This window comes from Cibotium barometz, chromosome 4 (genome assembly GCF_041138505.1).
Source record: "Cibotium barometz isolate CiBa-2024 chromosome 4, ASM4113850v1, whole genome shotgun sequence".
NCBI classification, from domain to species: Eukaryota; Viridiplantae; Streptophyta; class Polypodiopsida; order Cyatheales; family Cibotiaceae; genus Cibotium; species Cibotium barometz.
Window position 1 is genome coordinate 19,711,431 of NC_141049.1, and position 25,000 is coordinate 19,736,430.

A 25,000-nucleotide genomic window follows, 5' to 3' on the forward strand; every position below is an offset into this window, starting at 1 on the left:
AGAGAGAGAGAGAGAGAGAGAGAACAAACAACAGATAGGAGTCAAAATCATAGAGCTTGATATATTACAAGAACCTGCCCAATCCTAACTCTCATTAGAGAAGAGTTAAAGGACATTATCATCATTGGCCACAATTACGTGAAATAACTAATTAAATGGACCACACACACATGTTAAAAACACACACACACACACACACACACATTTAAAACCAATTCTCACAAAAAAAACAAATTCATTAAAATCACTCACTCACACATATACACATTAATGCTTGCTCACACCCACATACACACATTCACACAAACACACAAACACATTCATGTGCATGTAAATGGGCGCGCGCGCGCACACACACACACACACATGCAAAAATAAATGTACAAAGCTACTACCAAACAAGGGACAAAAGTAGAGTGAAGGGATAAAAAGCCTCCAAGATTTGTTCACCCAATCGAAGACCTACAAAGAAAGAATAAACAATCAAAACGCTGCATAAAATAACAAAGAAAAATAATTGAGTATTGTGCATATAGTGAAGCCCACTTAACACCTTCACCATAGATGGCTGCTTGTTTTTGCTCCATGTTTCCACAAATCTGTTGCATCTACAAAATCAAAATCCTCGAACGAACCTGGGCCCTCAATAGATATTCTCATCAAAGACTCTACAACTCTGGTATTGAGTACATTTTGAAACTTGGTCTTTATAAGATTCTGTATACTAAAACCTCTCTCACAACAAGCTGTACTACAACATTGGAGCAATGTTATTCCAGCTAGTCTCTTAAAAGCATAGGATATTTCTCTCTCATTGTTTAATTTCTCCCAATAGCAACCCAAGTATCTCTAAGGCTCCATTCTTTCCACTCCTTCGGAGCTTGAAACTTAAAGGTTTGATACTCCTTTTTTGTCTCAAAATCTCCAACTATAAAATCCAATTCCTCTCCTGTCCAATTCTTTTTTCTAACCCCATAAAATGATTCAAGCATGTCAATTTCATGATTCCCAAATTGTCAAAAGGAGATCTCTTTATTACTGGGAGGAAAAATACAAGGTGCCAATGCCTTAAAGCAAGATAAGATGCTATTATCAGAAAAACGATCTTTCAAGTTAGCTATTAACTGATTCAATAAAAGATCTCTGAAATACATACAATTAAGAAAATTAGACCCATTCTGCTTCCTGTGGATATGAATGCTCCTATACATAGAGCCTCGAATGGAAGTTCGTAGAGCATGAAGTTGGCCATCAGGAGGCCCGTAAAGAGAATGTGGGGGAGAGGGAGAGATTCAAACCCTAGCAAGCAAACACACACACACACAAGAGAGAGCAAGACACAAGAGAGAGATGGATAGCTGAATTTTCTTTTATCTTCTTCTTCTTTACTCAACCAACATAACATAAAGATAACAGTACACACTATATGGGTTAGTACTCAACTACTACAACATACAAGGGTCGGTCCATAATGTGAACCCGACTAAATGAGCTGACATTATAACTATGCTAGTCTTTAGTAATCCAAAATGACTGTCGCCGCACAGCCTGTCGTCCCACTGGCTGCATATCACCCATAATCTCATCAACCATGCTAGTGGTGTAGATGCAGAAGCTATTACCCACGCGGAGTTGAAATGCAAGCAAAGTGAGAGCTATGGTGGATCAAATGCAAAGATCAATATGATTATTAAGATGAGATTAGTGAATAATTAATCTAATAGAAAATTGTAGGCATGGATACTAAAAGACCAACAATTTCTCATTAGGCCAATGCCTCAATTTATAGGTTTTATATCCACAAGATGCCAACATCTAATCCCACTGATTTCTCCTTGATTTATGCCACCTCCCCTACATCTAGGGGCACCTTTTCCTAGAAACTTTCCACACCCCTATATTCACTCATGCTACTCTTGATTCTCTCATCAGTAGATTCCTCGCACCTTTTCACTGCTACCCACTTAACTATAGACTCCCTTTTACAGTCTCTTGATTCTCTCATCAGTAGATTCCTCGCACCTTTTCACTGCTACCCACTTAACTATAGACTCCCTTTTACAGTCTCTTGCTAAGGGCTTGTTCCTGCACACACCCATTCACTTGCATATTTCAACACCTCCACTTAACTGAATAACTCTAGCACATCTGGACCCTATACCAAGTTTTCCTCTTACTTGATAGTCCGTAACTCATAGTCCTTGACACTCTCTCTCTATGTGTCTAAGGCTACTACAAAGTGCTCGTGACCTTGACTAAAGTGCTCACACATACATCTACCACATGGCCTACATCATCGGTGGCTCAGAGGTGATTTTACTCTATTGGGGCAGGTTACATTGGGTTGTGGGGTTTCTCTCTCTTTCTCTCTCAGAAAAGATGTCCTGACTCCTCTTCCTTTAGGAGTCTCCATGAAGTTTGCCGATGTCGGTTTGCTGTAGCAGTCTCTAGCCATGTGTCTTAGCTTCCCACAGTTGTGGCAACAAGTGAAGGTCCTTCCTCCTCCCTGTCTCTTCCTCGTCCTCATCCTCATGCGAGGCCTCCTCGGGTGTATAATTCTTTCTCCTCTCCAGTTGTTGGATCCAATCCTTCTTCTCTTTGACTTTGTTCTCTTGCTCTAGTAGAGCTCCTTTTATCTCATGCAGCTTCAAATTTGGTACATTCTTTAAGGTTGCCACAATGTTCTCATACTCTCCCTTGTCCACATGCGGCACTGCTAGTGCCTCATCATCTTCTACCTTCTTCCCAATGGCTGCCAGTTGTTGCTTAATGCTTTTGTATTTGTTTAAGTGTGTGGTTAGAGGTTCACTTTCCTTCATGTCAAGTTTGTAGAATTGCATTAGCAGATTTATCTTTGAATTTTTTGCTTGAGTGTGCCAAATAATTTGTTAAGTTCATCCCATGCAGCTTTAGCTCGTTGTATCCCTGCAATGTGATGAATGATTTCATCATTTAAGCTAAGTGCAATGAGTCCTAATGCTTTCTCATTCCTGCTCTTCCACTCATTCTCCCCAATCTCCTCTAGACATTCATCTCTTCCCTCAACTAGCCCCCATAGATTCTTTCTCATGAGCAAATACATGGTATTTGTTTGCCATGTATGGAACTGCTCCCCGCTGTTAAATTTAGCTATTTCTTGTGCATTGCTCATGAGATGATGTGAGGGGGTTGTTACCTCTTGATCCAATTCAAGATTCAAGGAGGGCAATGTCCACTTTTACAACTCAAATCTGTTGTTAAATGATGATTACAACAGATTTACAACTCAAATCCGTTGTTAAATGATGATTACAATAGATTTACAAGCATGAATACACCAAAAATTGCATAAAGCCAAGGGTAATTGATTTGTACTGAATGGTTGGGATATCAAACCATCTCCAAATTGCAATCTAAAGTGATAGAGATCTATATCAGATAACCAATGGTAAATTTAAACCATCAATTGCACCAAAATATAGTGATTAGTGCTAATTAATCATTGATTAGTGAAATAATCCCTATTTTGTGTGTAGAAAATAGAGTGTATGGGGAGGTCAGATCTGGTGCCTTAGAGTTCAAATGAGCTCAGATCCTTTCAAGGGCATCAATAGCAATTAGTCTAGTAGAGGATCAAGCCAAGAAACAAAAGATTTGACCAAACATTGAGTGCTTAATCTTTGTTTTACCAAAGTCACTTGCAGATTTGATGTAGAGCCTGATGCCACTTCTCCTTGAAGAATTTCTCAAATATGAGATCACTAGCATGTTTAACACACCCAAAAACCCTTTGGGCTAGCTGCAATTCCAAGGCATGAAGGCAATTTTACAGTTTTACTCAGAAAAAAAGGTGCTTGCAGATTCACGATTTTTGGCTGCTCCTGGCAGCAACGATTTGACTTGATTTGATGGGCTGATGCATGGGGGTTATGGCTAGCTATGGCTACAATATCTTGGGCTAATGTTGAGGCTGGAGGGAGATCAAGCCCCTCCACCAGCTAGGGGTGCAGAGTATAGTTGAAAAGGGGTTAAAAATGGGATTACACCTGGATCACTGCCAGGTGTCCTCAAAATAGCCTTGGTTCTCCTTACACCAGGAGTAACCACAGGCGAAATGCCAAGCTCCTCATCAAGGCTGTGCTTAGAGCCACTAGAGTCACCATCCACATATGAGTGACTTACTGATAGATCAGGCACAAAAGGTTGATCTACCTTTTCCTTCCCTTTTGTGATGCATGTGTACCTGCATCATTCCTCAACCTGCCTAACCATGGGCTAACATTGGATCCACTGCTTGAGGACTCCCCAGGTCCACTCAGCACTTGTGATTGCTGCTCTATATGTGGTGTAACATTTGAATCTTCTGTTTCCTTCACTACTGGTGCATACCAGCTACTCATCTCATCGAAGACAACATCTCTGCTTACTTGCATCTCATGAGTGGTAGGGTTATAACATCTATAACCTTTTTGCTCCATAGCATAACCAATGAAGATGCATTTCTCTACCTCAGCTACTCATCTCATTGAAGAAAACATCTCTGCTTACTCACATCTCACGAGTGGTAGGGTTATAGCATCTATAACCTTTTTGCTCCATAACATAACCAATGAAGATGCATTTCTCTACCTTTGGATCCAACTTTGTTCTCACTTCATCAGAAACATGAACATATGCAATACACCAAACACTTTCAAGTGAGACACATCCAGTCTTATGCCAGTAAACTTCTCTTGAGGAGTCATACCATGAACAGCTGCAGTGGGTTTCTTGTTCATAATGTATGCAGCAGTTGCTAACTACTTTTGCCCAAAAGTAATGTGGCATATTCTTTTCAGCCACCATTAAGGCACGTGCCACTTTTGCAATGTGCCTGGTTTTCCTTTCTACAACACCATTCTATTGCGAAGTGTACCTCCACGTAAACTGCCTCTTGATTCCCTGCTTTCTTAGGAAATCATTGAACTCATTGGAGAAATATTCTCCCCCGCCATCTAATCTTAGGCATTTTATTTGCATGCCTTTTTCCTTCTCGACCAAGGCTTTAAATATCTGAAAGCGAGCAAACACCTCACTTTTCTCCTTCTTGACCAAGGCTTTAAATATTTGAAAGCGAGCAAACACCTCACTTTTCTCATTCATGAAATAAACCCACACTTCCTAGTGTGGTCATCAATGAATGTAACATAGTATCTGCAACTTGTAATTGTTACATTCTTGGTTGGTCCCCATACATCTGAATGTATGATATCCGATGCACTGACATGCTTTTCATGTGGGAAAGTCTGTTTGGCCTGCTTAACAAGTTGGCATGCTTCACATACCTTATACATATCGTCAACCTTAAACTTTGGCAAACCTGCAATGGCAAACCTGCAACAATATTTTGGGCATGCATAGACTTCAATCGCTGTACATAGACATGACCAATGCGCTTGTGCCATATGTCAATATCTGCAATGACACTTGTTCCATGTGCAAACATGGCTGCCTTTATGTCAAGCATGTTTACCCAAAGTAAACATCCTGCCATTTCTGTTACCCTTTGCAACCAAGTGACACTTATTTTTGAAGTCTTCCACAAAACATCCTTGAGGATGCTCAACCATCTGTCCAATAGAAACCAGGCTCTTTGTAATATTCAGAACATGAAGTACATCAGCCAAGTACTTCATTTTGCCATTATGTATAGACAATGGAACTCTACCAACATGCGCAATGGGATGCGCAGTATCATCACCTATTTCTACATAACCTAGTTTTTCCATTTTTTGTATATCTCTAAACCACTAAGCATGACTGGTCATGTGGTTAGAGGTGCTAGAATCCACATACCATATATGTTGAGATCCTGACACATCCCCTGTTATGGAACTAAGCATGTGCTGTATCACAAACAACTGCTCACTTTTGTCTCATCACCTCCATGTTTGCTAGATGATGCCTAGTTGCCTTGCTGTGCAACTTTCCACTTTTAATGTTGTTCTGCTTTTTGTAGCAGTCCTCTGCCATGTGTCCTGGTTTACCATAGTAATAGCACGCTATGCTATTTGCATTTTGATTTCTTTGCCAATCACCTCGGCCTCTTTGGCTCCCCCTACCTCTAGAGTGGCCTCTTCCACCTATGTATGATTCATGCTGTGAATCATTGGACTGTTATTATCCATAATTCTAATTTCCTTGTTGGCCACCACCTTGGCCTCAACCACGGCCTCTGTGTCTGAACTAGAGTAGAAGGCCTGTTCCGATGTGTTCTTGCTTTGTGAAGAAGAATCCTCACCTAAAGCCTTTTCTTCTATGATTAGCATAGATATCAAGTCCCGAAAGTTGGGAATATTCTCCCTAACTACAATGGAGGTCTTGAATGGCTTGTACTCTTTGCCAAGCCCATTTAGACAGACACTCACCAAATCATCATCCTCCATGGATACATTGATAGACCCAAGGGATTGAACAATGCCCTTGATCTTTAAGGCATATTCATTGATGGACATGCTTTTATTTTCCACAGTATGCAACTCTTGCTTTAACTACAACTTCCTTGCCTTTGTCTTAGTATGGAACATTTGAACCAGATTTTGCCATGCAATTGCTGGAGTGTTTGCATCCTATATATGTCCTATCATAGTGTTTGTGACACTAATTGAAAGCTAGTACATGACTTTTCTTGCACCCTCATTCCAATCCTTAAATGCCTTTATATTTGCAACAGCAGGAGTGGCATTCTCCTCAAATAACTTTGAAGGCTCCTCATTGTCTCCTACATAATCCCAAAATCCTTTACCCATTAGGAAATTGGTCATTCTGAACTTCCAAGCATGGAAGTTATTCTTATTTAGCTTCTCACTAACAATCTCATTAATTCTGTCAGACATGTTTTCCTACAGCAATCAAATAACCTACAAACAGACAACTTCTGTATGCAACCTGTAATACAGCATTATCTCCTGTAACTATTGAGCAGTAGTACTTTAGCACAGCCTGTGTGTCACCAAATGTGACCAGAGTACATGTACATACACTCAGTATCAACAATACATATGCAAACCCTGTCTGCACTTCCAAAATGCACTGTTGTACTGCAATAACCAGATTTCAAGTAGAAACAGTTCTTTACCAAAACTTCCACTCCAGAAAACTCTCGAAACCCTACAGTGCCAAAACGGGGCCTGTAACATACCCAAAACGTGATTCTAGCCAAAAAATTTCATCCAATAAGATTGTATACTTGCCCTATAGCTCCACTCTTGTAAAAGAGCTCCTCAATCAGAGATGTGTAGCTCCCAGTGTGCTATTAAGGGAGTGTTGTACCTAAACTAAGAAGGGGAAAGAGATGATGGTGCTCTTACCCATGTAGTACTGCTTCCTTCCTTTCTTGTTCTTGCCTCCTTAGCTCTCACACAAACCAGGTTCTGATACCATAAAGAGAATGTGGGGGAGAGGGAGAGCTTCAAACCCTAGCAAAAAGTAAACACACACACACACAAGAGAGAGAAAGACACAAGAGAGAGATGGATAGCTGAATTTTTTTCTATCTTCTTCTTCTCTACTCAACCAACATAACATAAAGATAAGAGTACACACTATATGGGTTAGTACTCAACTACTACAACATACAAGGGTCGGTCCATAATGTGAACCTAACTAAATGAGCTGGCACTATATCTATGCCAGTCTCTAATAATCCAAAATGGCTGTCACATAGCTTGTCATCCCACTGGCCGCATATCACCCATAATCTCACTAACCATGCTAGTGGTGTAGATGCGGAAGCTATCACCCAGGCAGGACATCAATGTCCGTCGTAGCACTAGTGGAGCTCGATATCTCAACAGCCCGTACTCTGGAATAATGGAAAACTCATGTTGATCTTTAGTACATGCATTCACATCAATTACAAGATCCACAAAAAAATATGACTCTAGTGAATTTATCTCAGTCTTAATGATTCCAACAACATAGCTCACATCTACAAAGGTGTGCTGAAATACTTTGCTAAGAATTGCAAGTCTATCTAGAACATCAGCCAAAAAATGAACATTGTACATAAACTCAAAGCTTGAGAGCGTCTAAAATAGAGTAACTTTTTCAATTCTCATAAACTCCAAGAGTGCCTCACATGACACAATTTCTAACAGCCATTTGTCTACTTAACCACCTTACCTTGTGGATGCAACTCATGTGCAAAATAGCATAATTAAACTCATCTTGTAGACTTTCTAGAGCTTTTTTCTTGACAGAACTTTTAGAAAAGAGTATAGCAATTGAATTCAAGAAATCATCAATTTCTTGTGCAATTCTAGAATCCTTTATAGCATAGCCAATCATAAACTAGTCCTATGTGCAATACTAGAATCCTTTATAGCATAGCCAATCATAAACTAGTCCTATGTGCAATACAATGGATGATTGTCATGAATGGATTAGCTCTTTTCAAGCGGGTCGCTAACCCATTATGATGCCCAACCATTGATGATACACGATCAGACCCAAAACATATAAGCTTATTCAAATCCAAGCCATATTGCACACCATGAAATCTATGCAAGAGTCATACAAGCAAGATGATGTGCTACTTTATAACTCCAAAAGTCCCAAGAACATTGTCACAGGCTGATAATTTTCTAGGTATGATGCATAAACAATCAAATTTTGATTTGTGCCTATGTCGATCAATTCATCTAGCATTAAGCTAAAAAATGGAGACTTTTTTAGATTTTCTAGCTATGACCTTAGTAAGGACTCACTAATATAATGCACAAAACATTACACAAGCTTTATCATTATGATAAGCGTCACGTGGAAGGGAAGAGGAACCATTAAAAATTAGCAATTTCAACACTTTGGAAAACTTAAAAAATGAGAGATCTTCCTTTGCCACGTGATATGCACCAGAAAACAAACTAAGCGATGCTGATTTAGCTTTATCTTTACTCCTTTCCAAAGTATCAGAAACCAAAAATTTATTAGGATCACACTTATATGCAGCAAACTGATGCGTTTTGGTCTCAGCATGATCAGACAAAGCACTAACTTGAATATTTATTGAACCTTCCTTACCAAAAGGATTTCTACACTTGGGTCTACAAAAAATGCAAAAATACGGCCTACCTTGTCATAAAAAAAGCCCAATCATAGATGCCTATCCGTGCTAGATTCCAATCCTTCCTGGCTTTCTCCTGTCGATTTGCCTCAATCTCTTCAGACGAAAGCTTCACCTCTTGGGTGCCTATATCAGAAGGACCACTTGACAGCTTACAAGAAGTCTCATTTCGATACAATGTGTCCATCTCCTCATCCATAGCTTTCTCCCAACACACATTTTCTATAGCCTCATCAAAACATGTGGGTTCTACAACCTCCACAAATTTTGCCAAATAAGCATAGTGATGTGCCATAGAACCATCATAAGTCAACCTCTGCACAGGGTTTTTGACTCTTCTAGATCTTCATAACTTTGCATTCATGGCTTCCATAGCCTTCTTCACACCAAGTGTCCTCATTGCTGGAATCCCAAGCTCATCATCAAGGCTCATCTCCGAGCCACTCGAATCTCCATCAACAAGAGAATGCCTTGTAGAAATATCAGGCATACCAAGGGGCTCAACCACTTTCTCTTTGCCTTTATGTGATGTACCAACTAAATTTTCAAGACTCGTATTATAATGTAGCCTGCTACTCCATGGTCTATCAATAGAACTGCTGGATGAGGATTCACTTGGTCTACTCAATGAATGTGATTGTTAACTTGCATTCTGTGCAACCACATTTCCACTTACATCAGACCAACATCATCTTTTTCAGCACCATACCAGCTACTCATCTCATCAAATTTAACATCCCTACTTACCCTCAATTCACGTGTAGCAGGATTATAACATCTCTATTCCTTTTGCTCAAGAGAATACCCAATAAACACACAATTTTCTATTTTTGGATCTAACTTAGTACACGCAACTCATCTGCTGGCACATGCACATATGCAATACATCCAAAAACTTTCAAGTGAGACAAATCAGGTTTCCTGCCCCAGTAAACTTCTTATCATGTATGGTTGCAGTAGGAGTCTTGTTCATGATATAAACTGTTGTAGAAAGCCTCAGCCCAATAGCTATGCAGCATATCCTTCTTTGCCATCAATGCTCGTGCTATCTCTGCAATATGCCTATTTTTCCACTCAGTAACTCCATTTTCCTGTAGAGTGTATCTACATGTAAAATTATCTGTGAATGTCACTATTTCACGAGAATTCAAAAAACTCATTGGAGAAGTATTCTCCCTCTCCATCTGACCTTCACGAGAATTCAAAAAACTCATTGGAGAAGTATTCTCCCTCTCCATCTGACCTTAGGCACTTTGTATGATTTCCCGTCTGTTTTTCACCCATCACTCTGAAATTATAAAAATGAGTGCACTTTACTCTTCTCCTTCATGAAGCACACCCACACTTTCCTCGTGTGGTCATTAATGAATGTTACATAGTATCTGCAGCCACCCATAGACATAATTTTTACTGGACCCCATACATCTGAATGCACAACATCTAATACATTCCTGCTCACATTTTTGTCACGTGCAAATACATGTTTTTTCGCTTTCTAAATTGACATGCTTCACAAACGTTCAGCATACCTCAACTTTAAAATTAGGCAGCCCTGTCACAATGTCTTTAGTCTACATAGACTTTATTCTTTTCACATCTACATGCCCAATTCTCTTATGCCAAATGTATGTATCTGCAACAACTCTTGAACCATTTGCAAATATTACAGTATTCACTTCAGGCATATTTATATTCAATGTAAACATTCTGCCCACTCTATTGCCTTTTGCAACCAACTTACACTTACCTTTAAAGTCTTCTACATAACAACCATTAGGATTAAATCGCACCTGCAAACCTTGATCAATCATCTGGCCAATTGAAAGTAAATTCTTTGTAATGTTCAAAACATGAAGTACATTTGCAAGGTACTTCACGTTACCATCTTGCATAGACAATGGCACAACTCCAACATGGGCAATCAGATGAGCAGTGTCATTCCGTGTTTCAACAAAACTTGGTCTTTCAAGACTCTTCATTTCCTTGAACCACTCACCATGACTTGTCATGTGGTTTGAAGCACCTGAATCAACATACCATACGTCATCCTTACATGCTCATTAGGAGAAATGTGGACTCAATTTTGGGCCTTGTAAGAAGTGCTAACTCAGCTTAGAGAGAGAAAAAAAAAGGTTTAAAATATATCCAAATTTACAATTCGGCTCATTTTTTACTATTATAATAGTAGGTTTAAATATATTAAAATATACATATTCTTTCAATGAGGTTTCATCATGGGGGCATCATTCTTTGTTGGATGCACGTTAAACTTGTCAGATCCAAGGTTTCACAGATTTAAGGTAGTTATGCATTTAATAGATTCGAGGAAAGCTTTAATCATCATCTCGATCGTGGGGGTTTTTCTACTGAAACTTAAAAAAAAAGTCCTTTACTAATCGAGTTAGCTCTTGTTTCAATTCTTTAATATGTTTTATGATGACAAAAAATACTAGCTTTACAAATGAGAACATTAATCCAAATTTGGGGACTCCAATTAATCCACCTTCAAGGACACATGGAGACACTCAAATTCTCAATAAAAGTAGTAGAAATGGTGCATGTAAAAGAACATATGATACTTATCATCTTCATGTGGACATACAATCTGAGTACCAGCCTTTGAAGAAATGAAATAAGAGTTTTTTTTTATGTTAAGCAAAAAGAGCAAAGGAGGAATAATGGAGAGCGTCATTTGGACTTGTGGACTGATGGGTCAATGTATCCCAAGGATCCATTTACAACTGCACCACCTCCATTTTACAACATTACAAACCTACTACATTTCACTGGTGATGGTAGACAAGGTTTGCTGGGTTATGCCCAACACTTGGAAATAAAAGTGATGGTTGCAGAATAGCAGAGGGATTTTCTACAGATAGAGAACACTGAAATAAAAAAACTAAATGGGTTGTATGCAGAGAAGCTTATGGCTAACAAAGAAACAATTCAAGACTTGGAGAAAAAGATTGATGCTTTAAGGAGAAAGGACACAACACTAGGGCCACGTATAAGAAGAAGGTAACTTTGCAACATAGAGAAAATGAAAGTTGGAAGTGGAGGGATGAAGAAGCGAGTACAGGCTGTAAGGTAATGTTAACTCTTGTTTCATATATATTTCTCTTTTTAGATTAGAAGACAAATTTAGGAATTTTGGGAATTATTCGAGTCCCATTTCTTATAGGATTGGTTGGAAACTCGGTATTTTTGTGTAGTTTGAGCTAACATCTATTTGTTGGTGCACTCTTTGTGCCAATAGATTATATCTTGACACAACTATGTGGCGTATTTGTTTGTAGTTGTATAGATACATACGTGACACTAAACTTAATTGAGATTATACAACACCTTTCATATGAAGAAGATAATGTTAAATACTATCTCCACTTTGAGACATTGAAGTAAAAACATGGGGTTTATTTAATTTGCCAAAAGAATTCTAAATATCATTATAAAAAGGAACCTAAAAATGAGAGATCTCTAAAGGGTGTGGTGTTAGAAACAACAAAACAAAAAGTAAATCTCAATGACAGTAACAATATGCTAAGTTTACGATTGATCCACAGATAAAAACCCATCTTAGACACTATATCAAGATTATAAATCATGGTATATATGCTCAAATTTGAGGGACATTGAAGTAAAAACATGGGATGATAATGCCAAAGAACACTTGTTACATTCAATGAGATTGTTGCATTCAAGTTTACAATTTATCCGAAGACAAAAATCCTTCGTCAAGATAATAATTGAGTACAAATTGTATCTCAAACATAGCATTTTCTCATGTATTGCTCCAATACATACAAAGTTTCTCTATCATAAGCTGCTTCATTTACTAAAGTGTTGCAAGTATACTCCCGTTTGTTCTTTGCATAAATCCAACCAAGTAACCATGCGCTGATTGTTGTCTCCAAAAAACTTTGAAGCTCCTCTATATTTTGATTCCACATCTTTGGAAAAATCAAGTAGGTTCCGGGCATATTCCACATTACATTGTAGAGGGTATCATCAAAAATTAGTGTGTTATTTCCATCCAGGTCATGAAAAATTCTCCATGCTACATCTAAGTTTTTGTGGTATACAAATCGATATCCAATAAGAAGATCCGTCTTTTGACATGCTGCATGCCCTGCTACGACCTTAAACTTTTGATGGTGCCGAGGAAAGCACAACTCAAGAATGCGTCGAGTCCTTTGTAGTCTATTAGTACTCCAGATCCATACCTCAAACCATTGCATACAAAAATCAAGGAAAGTGAATGCATCTTTGCGAATCAAATGCCAAACACTTGTATTCTCTTCCACAAGATGCATATGTTTGGCCCAGTCTGGACATACATCACCATGTTGCATCTCAATGGTCTTAAGTAAAACACCACTGAGTTCAAGTATCAATACTCTTCTTTGTTTCCTTATTGTATCTGGGGGTGGTGGAACTCTTTTGCCTCTAGGTACATAAGTCACCAATGATTGGTGCCACCTCAATAGTAAGTTTTCTGTACACTTGAAATCAAAGCTATATGCTTCAACATATCCTGTTGAAAACAAAATGTTTGGTTAATGTACATTCAAAATTTTGAATAAATATATTATGTGCCAACAACATAAATTCATCCATGATATGGATGGTCTTAAACCTTCATAGACAAATGCTCCAATACCTCATTAGCTCAACCAAAAAAATAAAAGAGCGAGTATATTGTCAATGCTAAATTTCATCAAATTTATTGAATATGATGTATAAAAGATTTTCACTATTGAGATAATTGAGTCTATCCAAATTAAATTATTATGATATTCAAAGCCTTACACCTTGACAAGGCAATATATTCAATAAAAAACAAACACATCTTTATTGCAATCGAATTGCAAATATTGACAAAAGAGATAATCAAATGACAGTAAGTTTGAAGGCATTTGATTTCTTGATACAATAGTGTAAAGATTTGGCTCGTACAATCCAAAAATTAAACCCATCTAAGTACATTGTTTTGGCCAAAGCCTAAGTCTATCTTATGGGCTTTTAGGTACAAAATGGCTCCAAACATTCTGCACCCAAGTAGTCTTGATATTTGTACAGATCTCATACTTCAAACTGCACGTTTAGACCTCAGAAATGGTTTCCTTCGACCTGCACAACAATAACTAGTTTGGGTTAGGTTGGAATCTGATTATACTGTCACTCAATGTTTAATGAAACCAGACATTATCCTACCCATAAGCTCAAGTAAGCCTTTTGTAGCCTTGATATGTATGCTTTTGCTGCAACTCCACTTATGAGATGACCACGATCATATCCCAAGCGAGTAGCATAAGCAATAGCGTGTTGATCACTCAAAATCCTTCTTTTGTAACACACTTTTAACAAGCTTAGCTGGTCTTTGGATAGTAATGGTACTCCAGCTTTGGATGCCAACATTGCTAGATCCTTGCTTATAGATTCTACTTCTCTTTTTTCCCCTCTTGATTGGACATACTTTAGCTTATCACCATATAATGGTAAGTGTGAAGATGCAGAAGATGAGTTTTCCACTTCTTCTCGCAAAAATAGGGAGGTGAATTGGAGCCATTCTTCCAGTACATCTTGAAAATCGATAAATAAATTATGGCCATGTGTGATAGGAGATTGACCTAGCCGATTAAGCAAAATAATAGACCTAATGTCATTTGTATTATTTAGATTTAAAAGGTAGGGTAGAAGGTCATTGCACAGTACGTAGTCATCCTTGAAAACTTTCAGGGAAGAGACAGTTGTCTTTTGGATTAACACATCCCTTGAAAGGGCTATCATCAATAAGCAATGTATTCTTCTTATTGCAAATATCTTGGAACTGATTCCAAACCTTGAGTAAAGGTTTAAACATAGCCTCAATAGTAGGCTTATCTGGCCTATACACTTTTCGAAGATTATGGATATAACATTCTTCTTGTCCCCACACCATAAAGAAATGATATTTCTTATGTGCATACTGTTCAAGAGTGTTTACATAGGCACAAACATTCTTGTGTAGCATGGTGGACCAAATACCAACATGAAAGTACTGGCAAATCTCATCCAAAAATTCAAAACACCCGGGGCGAATAACAACTGTGGTGCGACCAATATCAATTCGAATACAATTTGTTTGTGGATGCCTCTTCTCTTCCTTGTTGAGTAAAACTCCATTAAGATCAAGTATAAGTGCATGTTTCTTTATGGTGATTGCACGAGGAATATTTTCTGCATACAATACAGAAGAATGATAACACTTTAATGTGTTTACATACTTAACAATATTAAAACAAGTGATCCTATATTATCAATGAGAGCTAATTACAACAAAACATCCACAAGTTTACTTTCGTTTCATGCTCCCATATTCATCTATGACGATGGCTCCTAGACGTGATTGCATTTCCCTATTGATTGGTGAAGATTGAAATACTAATCTATCTCCATCTCTCTCAAAAGAATATAAACTTCCTAGAGGCCTACTCTTTTGTGTATCGGAACGTAGCTCCTCAACACGTTGCTCTATTTCTTGCGTACTTAACTTGTGATTGTTAGAAGCAGCTATACCTGCAAAAACAACTCTCGCTGAGAAACATACTTTTTAACACACAAAATTGCTGAATAAATCATCTTAAATAACATCCTATTGAAAAAGATATACCTTTAGTTTTCTTGGCACCCTCTGCCACCACAGAGTCCTTGATTTCAACTATTCTCTCTTTATTCGTAGCATGTATAGTCTCATCAATTTCTTCAACACCCTCTGCCACAGAGTCCTTGATTTCAACTATTTTCCCTTTATTTGTAGCATATGTAGCCTCACCATTTGTTCAACAATCTCTTCTTGTCTCTCCTTGGTTGCAGAAGTCTCTTGAAGCTCTTCATTGACTTTATCTTTATTCTCACTAACCTCAACATTAACTTGCAAATTAGGAATGTCCTTAGTCTCTTTAGTCCTATCACTTGAAGGCCTTGATGTTTGCAAAGCTGAATCATTGATGTGATCTACCTCCACCATGTTGTCTTCATTATTTCTAGCATTTAAATCATGAGAGTTGATCTCTCTAGTAGGGCTTTCATGATGATGTTCTAGTTGAGCAATGTTATCTTTGTCTTTCCCTTCTTTGTATATATCTGTAAGATTAAAATAAAATGCTATTACGTTTAGGATTTAAATAATACAACAAGGCTAATACAATACTAGTCATTTTTATATCTACACATATACTTTGTATCCAAACTTAGATTACTAAACTTCGACTGATGTACCATAATGAATTAGGAACCATAACATAAGAGTCAAACTTGAGTTTGAGCCTCACTTACAAGGGCAACGTAAAGATCGCTCAACTTGAGATTGTGCCTTGTGTTGGAAGACATCCCCAAGGTTGGACATAAGTGGAGGTACAGTTGAAACTTAAGTTTGAGACTCACCGCTACACTAGGATATGGAGTAAGTGTAATTTCTTAATAGTAAGTGTGTGTCATCATTTGTATTAGGCTCAAACTTAATTTTGAGCCTCACTGCTACACTAGGATATGGAGTAATTTCTTAATAGTAAGTGTGCATCATCATTTGTACTAGACGTTGGCATGAAATAAAGGATAAATAGAATAGAAATATTCACTTTAATAGAAAAATGTTAAAAGTGAATCCAAAAAAGCTAATGTATTAATCAAAAGACAAATAATTATTTCAACAAATCCACACTTTGAACAAAACCTTTGCTAATATTAGTTGTTGATAAGCTCCTTTCAATGATTCGTTGTACATTCATAATAAGCACTATCAATGCACTTTTCTACCTTTCTTTGGTTGAGAGCTTGATGGGCTATGAGCATGGAAAGCCTTGTTGACATCTGTATCCCCAATCTTATCAACGGCCATAGCAACCCCAACATTTGTAGCTTCCATGGCTTTTGCAGAATCCAATATATCATCACCATTCCCACCTTCATCATCATTTTCATGCCTTCCAATATCTTCAAAATTGTCTTCGGCATCCTCATTGAATAGAGCATCATTCCCTTGGTCCTCTTCATTCCTTTGCCCTGCATCTTCAAAGTCTATAGCATCCCCAACTTCTTTATCATCATCTGTGTCATTTTTGTTGTCAATATCATCACCTTCCTCTTCGTCCTCTGTACTTGGTGGGTCATCAATGTGAAGATTTTGAAGGTTCTCTTTTTCTGCATCATCTAGTGTTTGCTTTTTTGTGCCGCCACTTGCACCACACCACTCTTGCAAGGACGGGTGACCATCTAAAAGAGCAGAGCACTTTGATTCTAATGCCATTGCTTCCAAATCATCTTTGCATAAAGCAATACATCGTCTCTTCTTTAGCAAGCTCTCCTCTAGCACAACTCCACCACAATATATCTCTACAACATAGCTCTGTTCAGGACAAAACCCTGTGATGAGACCATCAATAAAGCCTTTGTCGATGAATTCTCTATTTTGGCCACTAGATCCTGAGATGAATACCTTTTTTGTGAGAACCTTATCAATGGCCTCAAACTTGTCAACCTTGCTGATGAAAAGAATAACAGTTGCAATCTCAACTGTTCCAGATGTCCAGGCATCATCTTTTTGTATGTGGATCACACCAAATTCATAGTGCACCTTTGTTGACTGGCTAGAAATCCCTTCGATAAGCATTCCTATGGTGATGAAATCAACAAAACACACAAGAATATATTCATATTGTGAGTTTAGTGTGTTCAAAGCAAGTGCCAACTTGGAGAAAAATTCTGACGAGAGCTGCTCCTTTGTACCATGTAGGTCCATGATTGCCAGCTGAAATGGTACATGCTCTTCACTACAGAAGGCTATAATCTTTGTCATATCAAAACCCACCCCCCTAATTTTCCAAGGAATAGACTCTTGTTGAGATACAATACCCATAGATGCTCTATATAGGTGATTCAGTAAAGTTACTACACTTTTTGAAAGTGAAGGATTTTTTTTTGAAGGATTGAGAGCATCCCTAACAAAGGACTGGCTGTAGCTCCTCAATTGATTATACTCATACTCCCCTAGCTTATATGTCTCACACACCTGTTCCCAAGTCATCTTTTCCCTAGTCAGATCAAAATAGAAGGTGGTTATTGCATCTTTGAGAACTCGATCTGTTTTTAGCTTCCAAGCCATCTCCTCCATATCCATTCTTTGATGGGTTTGCTTTCCCTTTTTAAGCAATATTATCTTGTCAAGAAGTGATGTTTGAATGTCCAAAACTTCACTCTTCTGAAGGCCTAAAATGCACCTAAACAACGTTGGGCCTAGTTGGACTGTTCCTGGTGCCTGCTGAATTTGCCCACTCTTCAAAGTTGGAAGTCTGGGATTTTGATCAAGACCTTTAGTTTGAGTTTCGCCCTTTGTATTTGGTATCAAGCCTTTTGCATAAAGCCTCATGATCTTAACCTAGTTCTGCCATACATCATCATCACATAGAAGCAAGTGTAAATCATTTTTGACAAAGTTCTTATGTAATGTGTGCTCCGTGGTCTCCACAAAGGCCTGCAAAGTTGCAAAGTAAGAAGTTAGCCCCCTCACTATAGATATCACAAAATATTAGGAGGAATTATGCATCTATGGGTTTTCAATCATTTGGAGCTTATGCTCAAACTTGAGTTTGAGCCTCACTTGCAGTGCTAAACTAGTATATAATCGTGATGCTCGATCTTAGGTTTGAGCATCACCTCCGTATGCAAATCTAGCACTTGCAAGTGAGGCTCCAACTTAAGTTCGAGCCATAATTAGATATGCAAGTGCTACACCATCACAGAGAGGTGAGGCTTGAAGTTCAATTTCAAGCCAAACTATTAAGTTTATGTAGTTTGAGAAGAAGCCTTACATGCATCTTTCTTATGCTACTGCTATACTTAAAACTATAGATCTATGAAGAAGTAAAGAAGAAGTAATGTAGGTCTATGATTTACCAAGATATAGCAAAGAATCAAAAGAGTACCTTCCAAGACTCGTCCATCTTGGGTTGATTGACACCATGCAAAGGTTTACTAGGACGACCGTTTGCATGCCATTGTGCTCGAGCTTGTAGAAGTTGATCGAGGAATGGCTCCTTTTGCATTTGACTTTGCAACAGATAAATTCGCATCCTTGGAAATGTCACGAGAAATCTTGGGCGGGCAATTTACAATTATCTTACATCTCCTGAACCTGAATTGCTGACGCAGTGGAGGGGTCACTTTAGCCATATTTAGAGCTTGCAAGCTTTTTGCAGCACTAATGGAGTGTTGACCAGAGATAATCCAATATTCAACTTTATGAATATCTTCTTTTGCGAGTTTATCAAGGGGTTGTTTTGTAGCACGATTACAGGGCATCAAAACTGCAAGTATCTCCTCTTGCTTTGGGTCCTCAATAAAGTCTTGGGTCAAAATACGAACCCAATCCTTATTTAACCTTCTATACACATAGTTTGAAGGAGCAGGATAACATTTCATCACATCAATGCTGAAGACCTCATTTAGACCAAAGGGATAATATCCCTTCTTTATTTCTAATGAGATAATTGCTTTGCTGCCCTTGTTTAGAGTCTCAACCTCCATTAGCTTGTCCTCGGACGCATCTATCTCCTTTGAACCACTTGCTGGTTTTGTCCTTTGCCTCTTTAAAGAGATTTCTTGAACCTTTGTAGAGTGCTTTGCCTTTCTCTTCTTTGCAAGTGCTTGCTCCTCTTCTTGCACCTGAGAGCTTGCCATGTCTTCAGCTGCTATTGTGCTTACATCAAGGATTTTTATTTTGTCACCCTCCTTTTTATGTTTTGAAGAAGTTGCACCAGCATTTGTAGATGCTTCAAGTGCACTCTTCACTATGGCCCTGCCTTTTTTCTCCACAATTTTCCTAACTTGAGTGGTTGTTGTCTCCTTTTCAGGTATGGACTTTTTTCGTGAATCCAAAGCCTTCTTTGCATGCCTCACTGCTTTCACCAGGTCCTCCACATTTTCCACTCCCCCCTGAGTCTTCTTGATTGGAAAAGTCAATGATCTTCAATCCTAACTTTACAATACAATTGTCCTTTCCTAGTTTACTGCCAGTCATGTCTTCTGGGTGAAAAGTTTCCAATGATAAGCAAAACTTATTTGCTTTTGTAGTTTCTCTTTCTGGCAATACAGTGCATGTGAAGCATGGATTTTCTCTTGCATCCACATCATCCTTAGCGCCTACCACAATCCCCATATCTCCATATGATGTATCACCTTGAGACAAAAACAAATGGAGGACTCCTTTGAAGTTTGCACTAGCATCGTAGCTATCCACAAACCATTTTACTCCTTCTTTGTTACTCAATTCGAAGGTTTTATCCAGCTTAATTCTAGGAGTGACACTTTTAGCTTGAGTTGTTGTTTCGAGAGCATCCAGAGTAAAGATTGGTGCACCATGTGGTTGCGAGGTAGCGGGCGCTCTGCTAGCTTCCATTCCTGTGAAGCAAAAAAAAAAAGGATTTAAATGCTACATATCAAATCAAAACCTATCAAACTTAAAAAACTTAATGCATGCTACAAAAAGTTATCTTGAATAGCAAGAGCCTCACTTGCATTTACTTAATCTATACAGAAGCTCGACTTGGAGCCTAGATCCAAGTTGTGCACTCATATGCTAGGGGTACGCTAGCATAGAGAGACAAGGCTCAAACTCAAGTTTGAGCCTTAAGGCGAAGTTCCATGTATGGGAGACTTGAACTTAAGTTGGAGTCTTAAGAGGCCAGAGTACACTAGCATGGAGAACAAAGGCTCAATCTGATGTTCGAGCCTTAAGGCCAGTGTACACTAGAGCATCGAGAGCCAAGGCTCCAACTCTAGTTCGAGCCTTAAAGCCGGTGTACACTAGCATGGAGAACAAAGGCTCCAACTCAAGTTCGAGCCTTAAGGCCGAGGTGCACTAGCATGGAGAGCAAAGACTCAAACTTAAGTTCAAGCCTTAAGGGGCCGGGGTGCATTAGCATGGAGAGCAAAGGCTCAATCTGAAGTTCGAGCCTTAAGGGACCGGGATGCACTAGCATGGAGAGCAAAGGCTCAAACTGGAGTTCGAGCCTTAAGGGACCGGGATGCACTAGCATGGAGAGCAAAGGCTCAATCTGAAGTTCGAGCCTTAAGGAGCCGGGGTGCACTAGCATGGAGATCAAAGGCTCAATCTGAAGTTCGAGCCTTAAGGGACCGGGATGCACTAGCATGGAGAGCAAAGGCTCAAACTAGAGTTCGAGCCTTAAGGGACCGGGATGCACTAGCATGGAGAGCAAAGGCTCAATCTGAAGTTCGAGCCTTAAGGGGCCGGGGTGCACTAGCATGGAGAGCAAAGGCTCAAACTCAAGTTCGAGCCTTAAAGCCAGAGTACACTAGCATGGAGAACAAAGGCTCAATCTGAAGTTCGAGCCTTAAGGGGCCGGGGTGCACTAGCATGGAGAGCAAAGGCTCAAACTCAAGTTCGAGCCTTAAAGCCAGAGTACACTAGCATGGAGAACAAAGGCTCAATCTGAAGTTCGAGGCTTAAGGCCAATGTACACTAGCATCGAGAGCCAAGGCTCCAACTCAAGTTCGAGCCTTAAGGCCCGTGTACACTAGCATTGAGAGCCAAGGCTCCAACTCAAGTTCGAGCCTTAAGACCGGTGTACACTAGCATGGAGAACAAAGGCTCAACCTCAAGTTCGAGCCTTAAGGGGCCAGGGTGCACTAGCATGGAGAGCAAAGGCTCAATCTGAAGCTCGAGCCTTAAAGGACCGGGATGCACTAGCATGGAGAGTAAAGGCTCAAATTCAATTTCTATCCTTGAGGCCAGAGTACACTAGCATGGAGAGCAAAGGCTCAATCTGAAGTTCGAGTCTTAAGGCCGGTAAGACATTGTAGACGTATGTGTCTATGTATATACGTTAATATGGTGTGTGTACATAAATATATATGGATAGACATTGTAGACGTATGTGTCTATGTATATACGTTAATATGTGTGCCAGTTCCTAAAGTATGCATGTATGTGTAGATGTATATATGCAAAGAGATTTTGTGTACGTGTATAAACATGAGAGAGAGAGAGAGAGAGAGAGAGAGGGAGAGAGAGAGAGAGATGTCCATGACTCTCTTCAAATTTAAGGCCTACTCTATGGTATCCAAACCTCTCATGTCGGGAGGATAGGGGATGGGTTGTCTCCTCACGAAGTTGTCTTTTTTTAATGGAATGCTTAGCTCAATCTGTTGAGACGGGTCTCGCCACTAGTATACAAAGAAAATGCATGTTAAAGCAGCTCCACGTACCACACACTTTGCCCACTTTAAATTTGACTAATGATTTGATGTACGCACTTCAATTACCAAACACACCTCACCCACTTAACGTTGACTACTGATTTGTTGTATTCCAACAAGTATAGCTGTCGATCATCAGACTCTAGATGAAGCAAGTATAGCAACCATACATATACATGGCTTAAAAGTATACTACGTGACGTTTGAGCTAGCACGTTACATGCCATATTTCTGCTTGTAGCTTTGCCACAGCTGGTCGACGGTTTGCCCGAGCAGATCTTGGAAGTAGCTCACGTCCCAGCCAGTGGCCAGCTTGGCGTTCAAGCTCCTCACGAAGCCGGCCTGCAAGCCCTCGCAGTACTGCAGAAAGTAGGCGGTCACATCGTAGCCCTGGTCCCAGCGGTCGCCTTCTCCGGGAGACCCCCAGTGGCTGGGCGCCAGCCCGGCCGTCAATCGTATGTAATCAGCCATCCCTTCTATGAGCCCGCCGTCCGCCGTGCCCTGCCCGTTCCATTGCCACACGTGCGTCATCTCGTGGTACAGCACGCCTTTCACCTCAGTGGCCACGTCACCCTCCGAGTAGGTGGCCACGTAGCTCTCGAGGAGGTGGATGGCGTAGCCATTAGAGGAGCCGTCCCCTTCGGTGATGGCGACGGCTCCGTTCTGGGGCACGTCGTCCACGTAGAGGGTCACTTTGTCGACCTGCTTCTGCGGGACGCTGGGCGAGCCGACGTAGAAGGCGTTCTGGATGAATTGGGAGGCGGAGGCGAGGATGGCCTGGGCCTGGCTGGAGCCGATGACCTGGTCGAACTTCACCCCGCCGGCCTCATTTTCAGCGTTGTTGATCACAACGTATTGAGTATCAGAGAGAGCCGCTGGGACGAAGCTAGTTAGAACTACCAGTGCAAGAACGACAAGTGTCGATTTGATGAGCTCCATACGTGTGCTCTGTGTGTGTGTGTGTGTGTGTGTGTGAGAGAGAGAGAGAGAGAGAGAGAGAGAGAGAGAGAGAGAGAGAGGAGAGAGCTCTGGAGTCTGCAATGTACTGTGATAAACCGAAACAGGCGGTGTTTTGCTGCTCAACTACGTCGCAGCTTGCTTTATAGGCTGCCCTGGGCTCTGAGTCCACCCACTACGTTAATCTACGGTGGCTGTGTGCTTGGCCCGCTTGCCCAACCTTGCGTGCTTGACCCGCTTGCCCAACCGTGCGTGCTTGAGCCGCTGCCCAGTGCCCCGCCGTCAACGACACCACAAGTCAACATGCGTTCTTTAATTTCTCATGTTGTCACATCATTGGCACTTGTACGGGACCCGTGCAGCATGAAGTTTTTGTTTGCGTCCACATTGCATATGTGTTACGTGTATATATGTATGTGCGTGTGTGACTGCCTGCCTATGTGTATATGCATCTATGCATATGTGTTACGTGTATATATGTATGTGCGTGTGTAAGTGTGTGACTGCCTGCCTGTATATGCATCTATGCATATGTGTATGTGTGAATGTGTCTGTGTGACTCTCTCACATACATTCATATTTGTGTGTGTCTCTTTCATGTGCATTTTCTCTATGTCTTTGTCACATACACACACACAACCCTCTCTCACACATACAAGTGCACATACACTTTCTCTCTCTCTTTTCTCACACCCCGTCTCACATACACACTCCCTCACACACATAGAAACTCTCTCTCTCTCTCTCTCTCGTTCTCTCTCTCTCTCTCACACACACACACCCTCCACATGTACATGTGTGATTGTGTACATGTACATATGTATGTGTGAATGTGTTTATATTTAATAGTATTAATATGTTATTATTATATATTTACTATATGTATATTGATTTATATGATTATATTTTTACTTGTCTTATTTATTAATAATATATTTATATTATATTATATATTATATTTATAATATACTTAATATATACATATCTTTAATTTTATTATTTATACTTATGTATTATATATATATATATTATTATATAATAATACACATATTGCTATTATATATATTTGTATTATGTATATATTTTATACTTATTTATTATATATCTTTATATATTTGCATTAATATTATTTATTTAATTTTTTCTCTCAACATATCCCTACAGTCCTCTCTAGCTCCCCCTATTCCTATCTCTCTCTCTCTCTCTCTCTCTCTCTCTCTCTCTCTCTCCTTCCCTAATATACCCCCCCTCTCTCTTTCTCCCTCTCTTTCTCTCTCTCTCTGTCTCTTCCCTCTAACCCAACATGTGGCTCTTCCCCTCCCCCATATGTCTTTCCCCTGCAAAGCACTAACACTTGGCAAGTTGGCCCTCTTCCAATTTCCACATGTCTCCTTTCCTCCTAAAAACTTGCACATAATATATAGTATAGATAGATATATTATATACATACATACATACATACATACATACATGTGTGTGTGTGTGTGTGTGTACACACACAAACATATATATATATACATACATATATATATATATATACATATACATATATATATATATATATATATACAAATATAGACGACACACACATATATATGTGTGTGTATAAATATAAATAAAAATACACACATGTATAAATATATATATATATGTGTATGTATACATGTATGTATGTATATATATAAATATCTAATTCAATATATATTT

At 39.4% G+C, this 25,000-nt stretch overlaps 1 protein-coding gene and 1 pseudogene across 1 annotated transcript; both read right to left on the bottom strand.

The window, feature by feature from the left end:
- LOC147639008 (uncharacterized) overlaps positions 1-4,757 on the bottom strand; it is an 8,698-nt pseudogene extending 3,941 nt beyond the window's left edge.
- Positions 4,758-22,422: 17,665 nt separating this feature from the next.
- LOC147639009 (uncharacterized) lies at positions 22,423-23,362 on the bottom strand. The gene has a single exon (XM_086782545.1). The coding sequence runs from the start codon at positions 23,273-23,275 to the stop codon at positions 22,553-22,555; it is 723 nt and encodes a 240-aa protein (XP_086638671.1). The 5' UTR covers positions 23,276-23,362; the 3' UTR covers positions 22,423-22,552.
- Positions 23,363-25,000: the final 1,638 nt, after the last annotated feature.

Excerpts from the sequence above, each read along its gene's own strand:
- LOC147639009 (XM_086782545.1), bottom strand. The coding sequence starts at position 23,275 with ATGGAGCTCATCAAATCGACACTTGTCGTTCTTGCACTGGTAGTTCTA.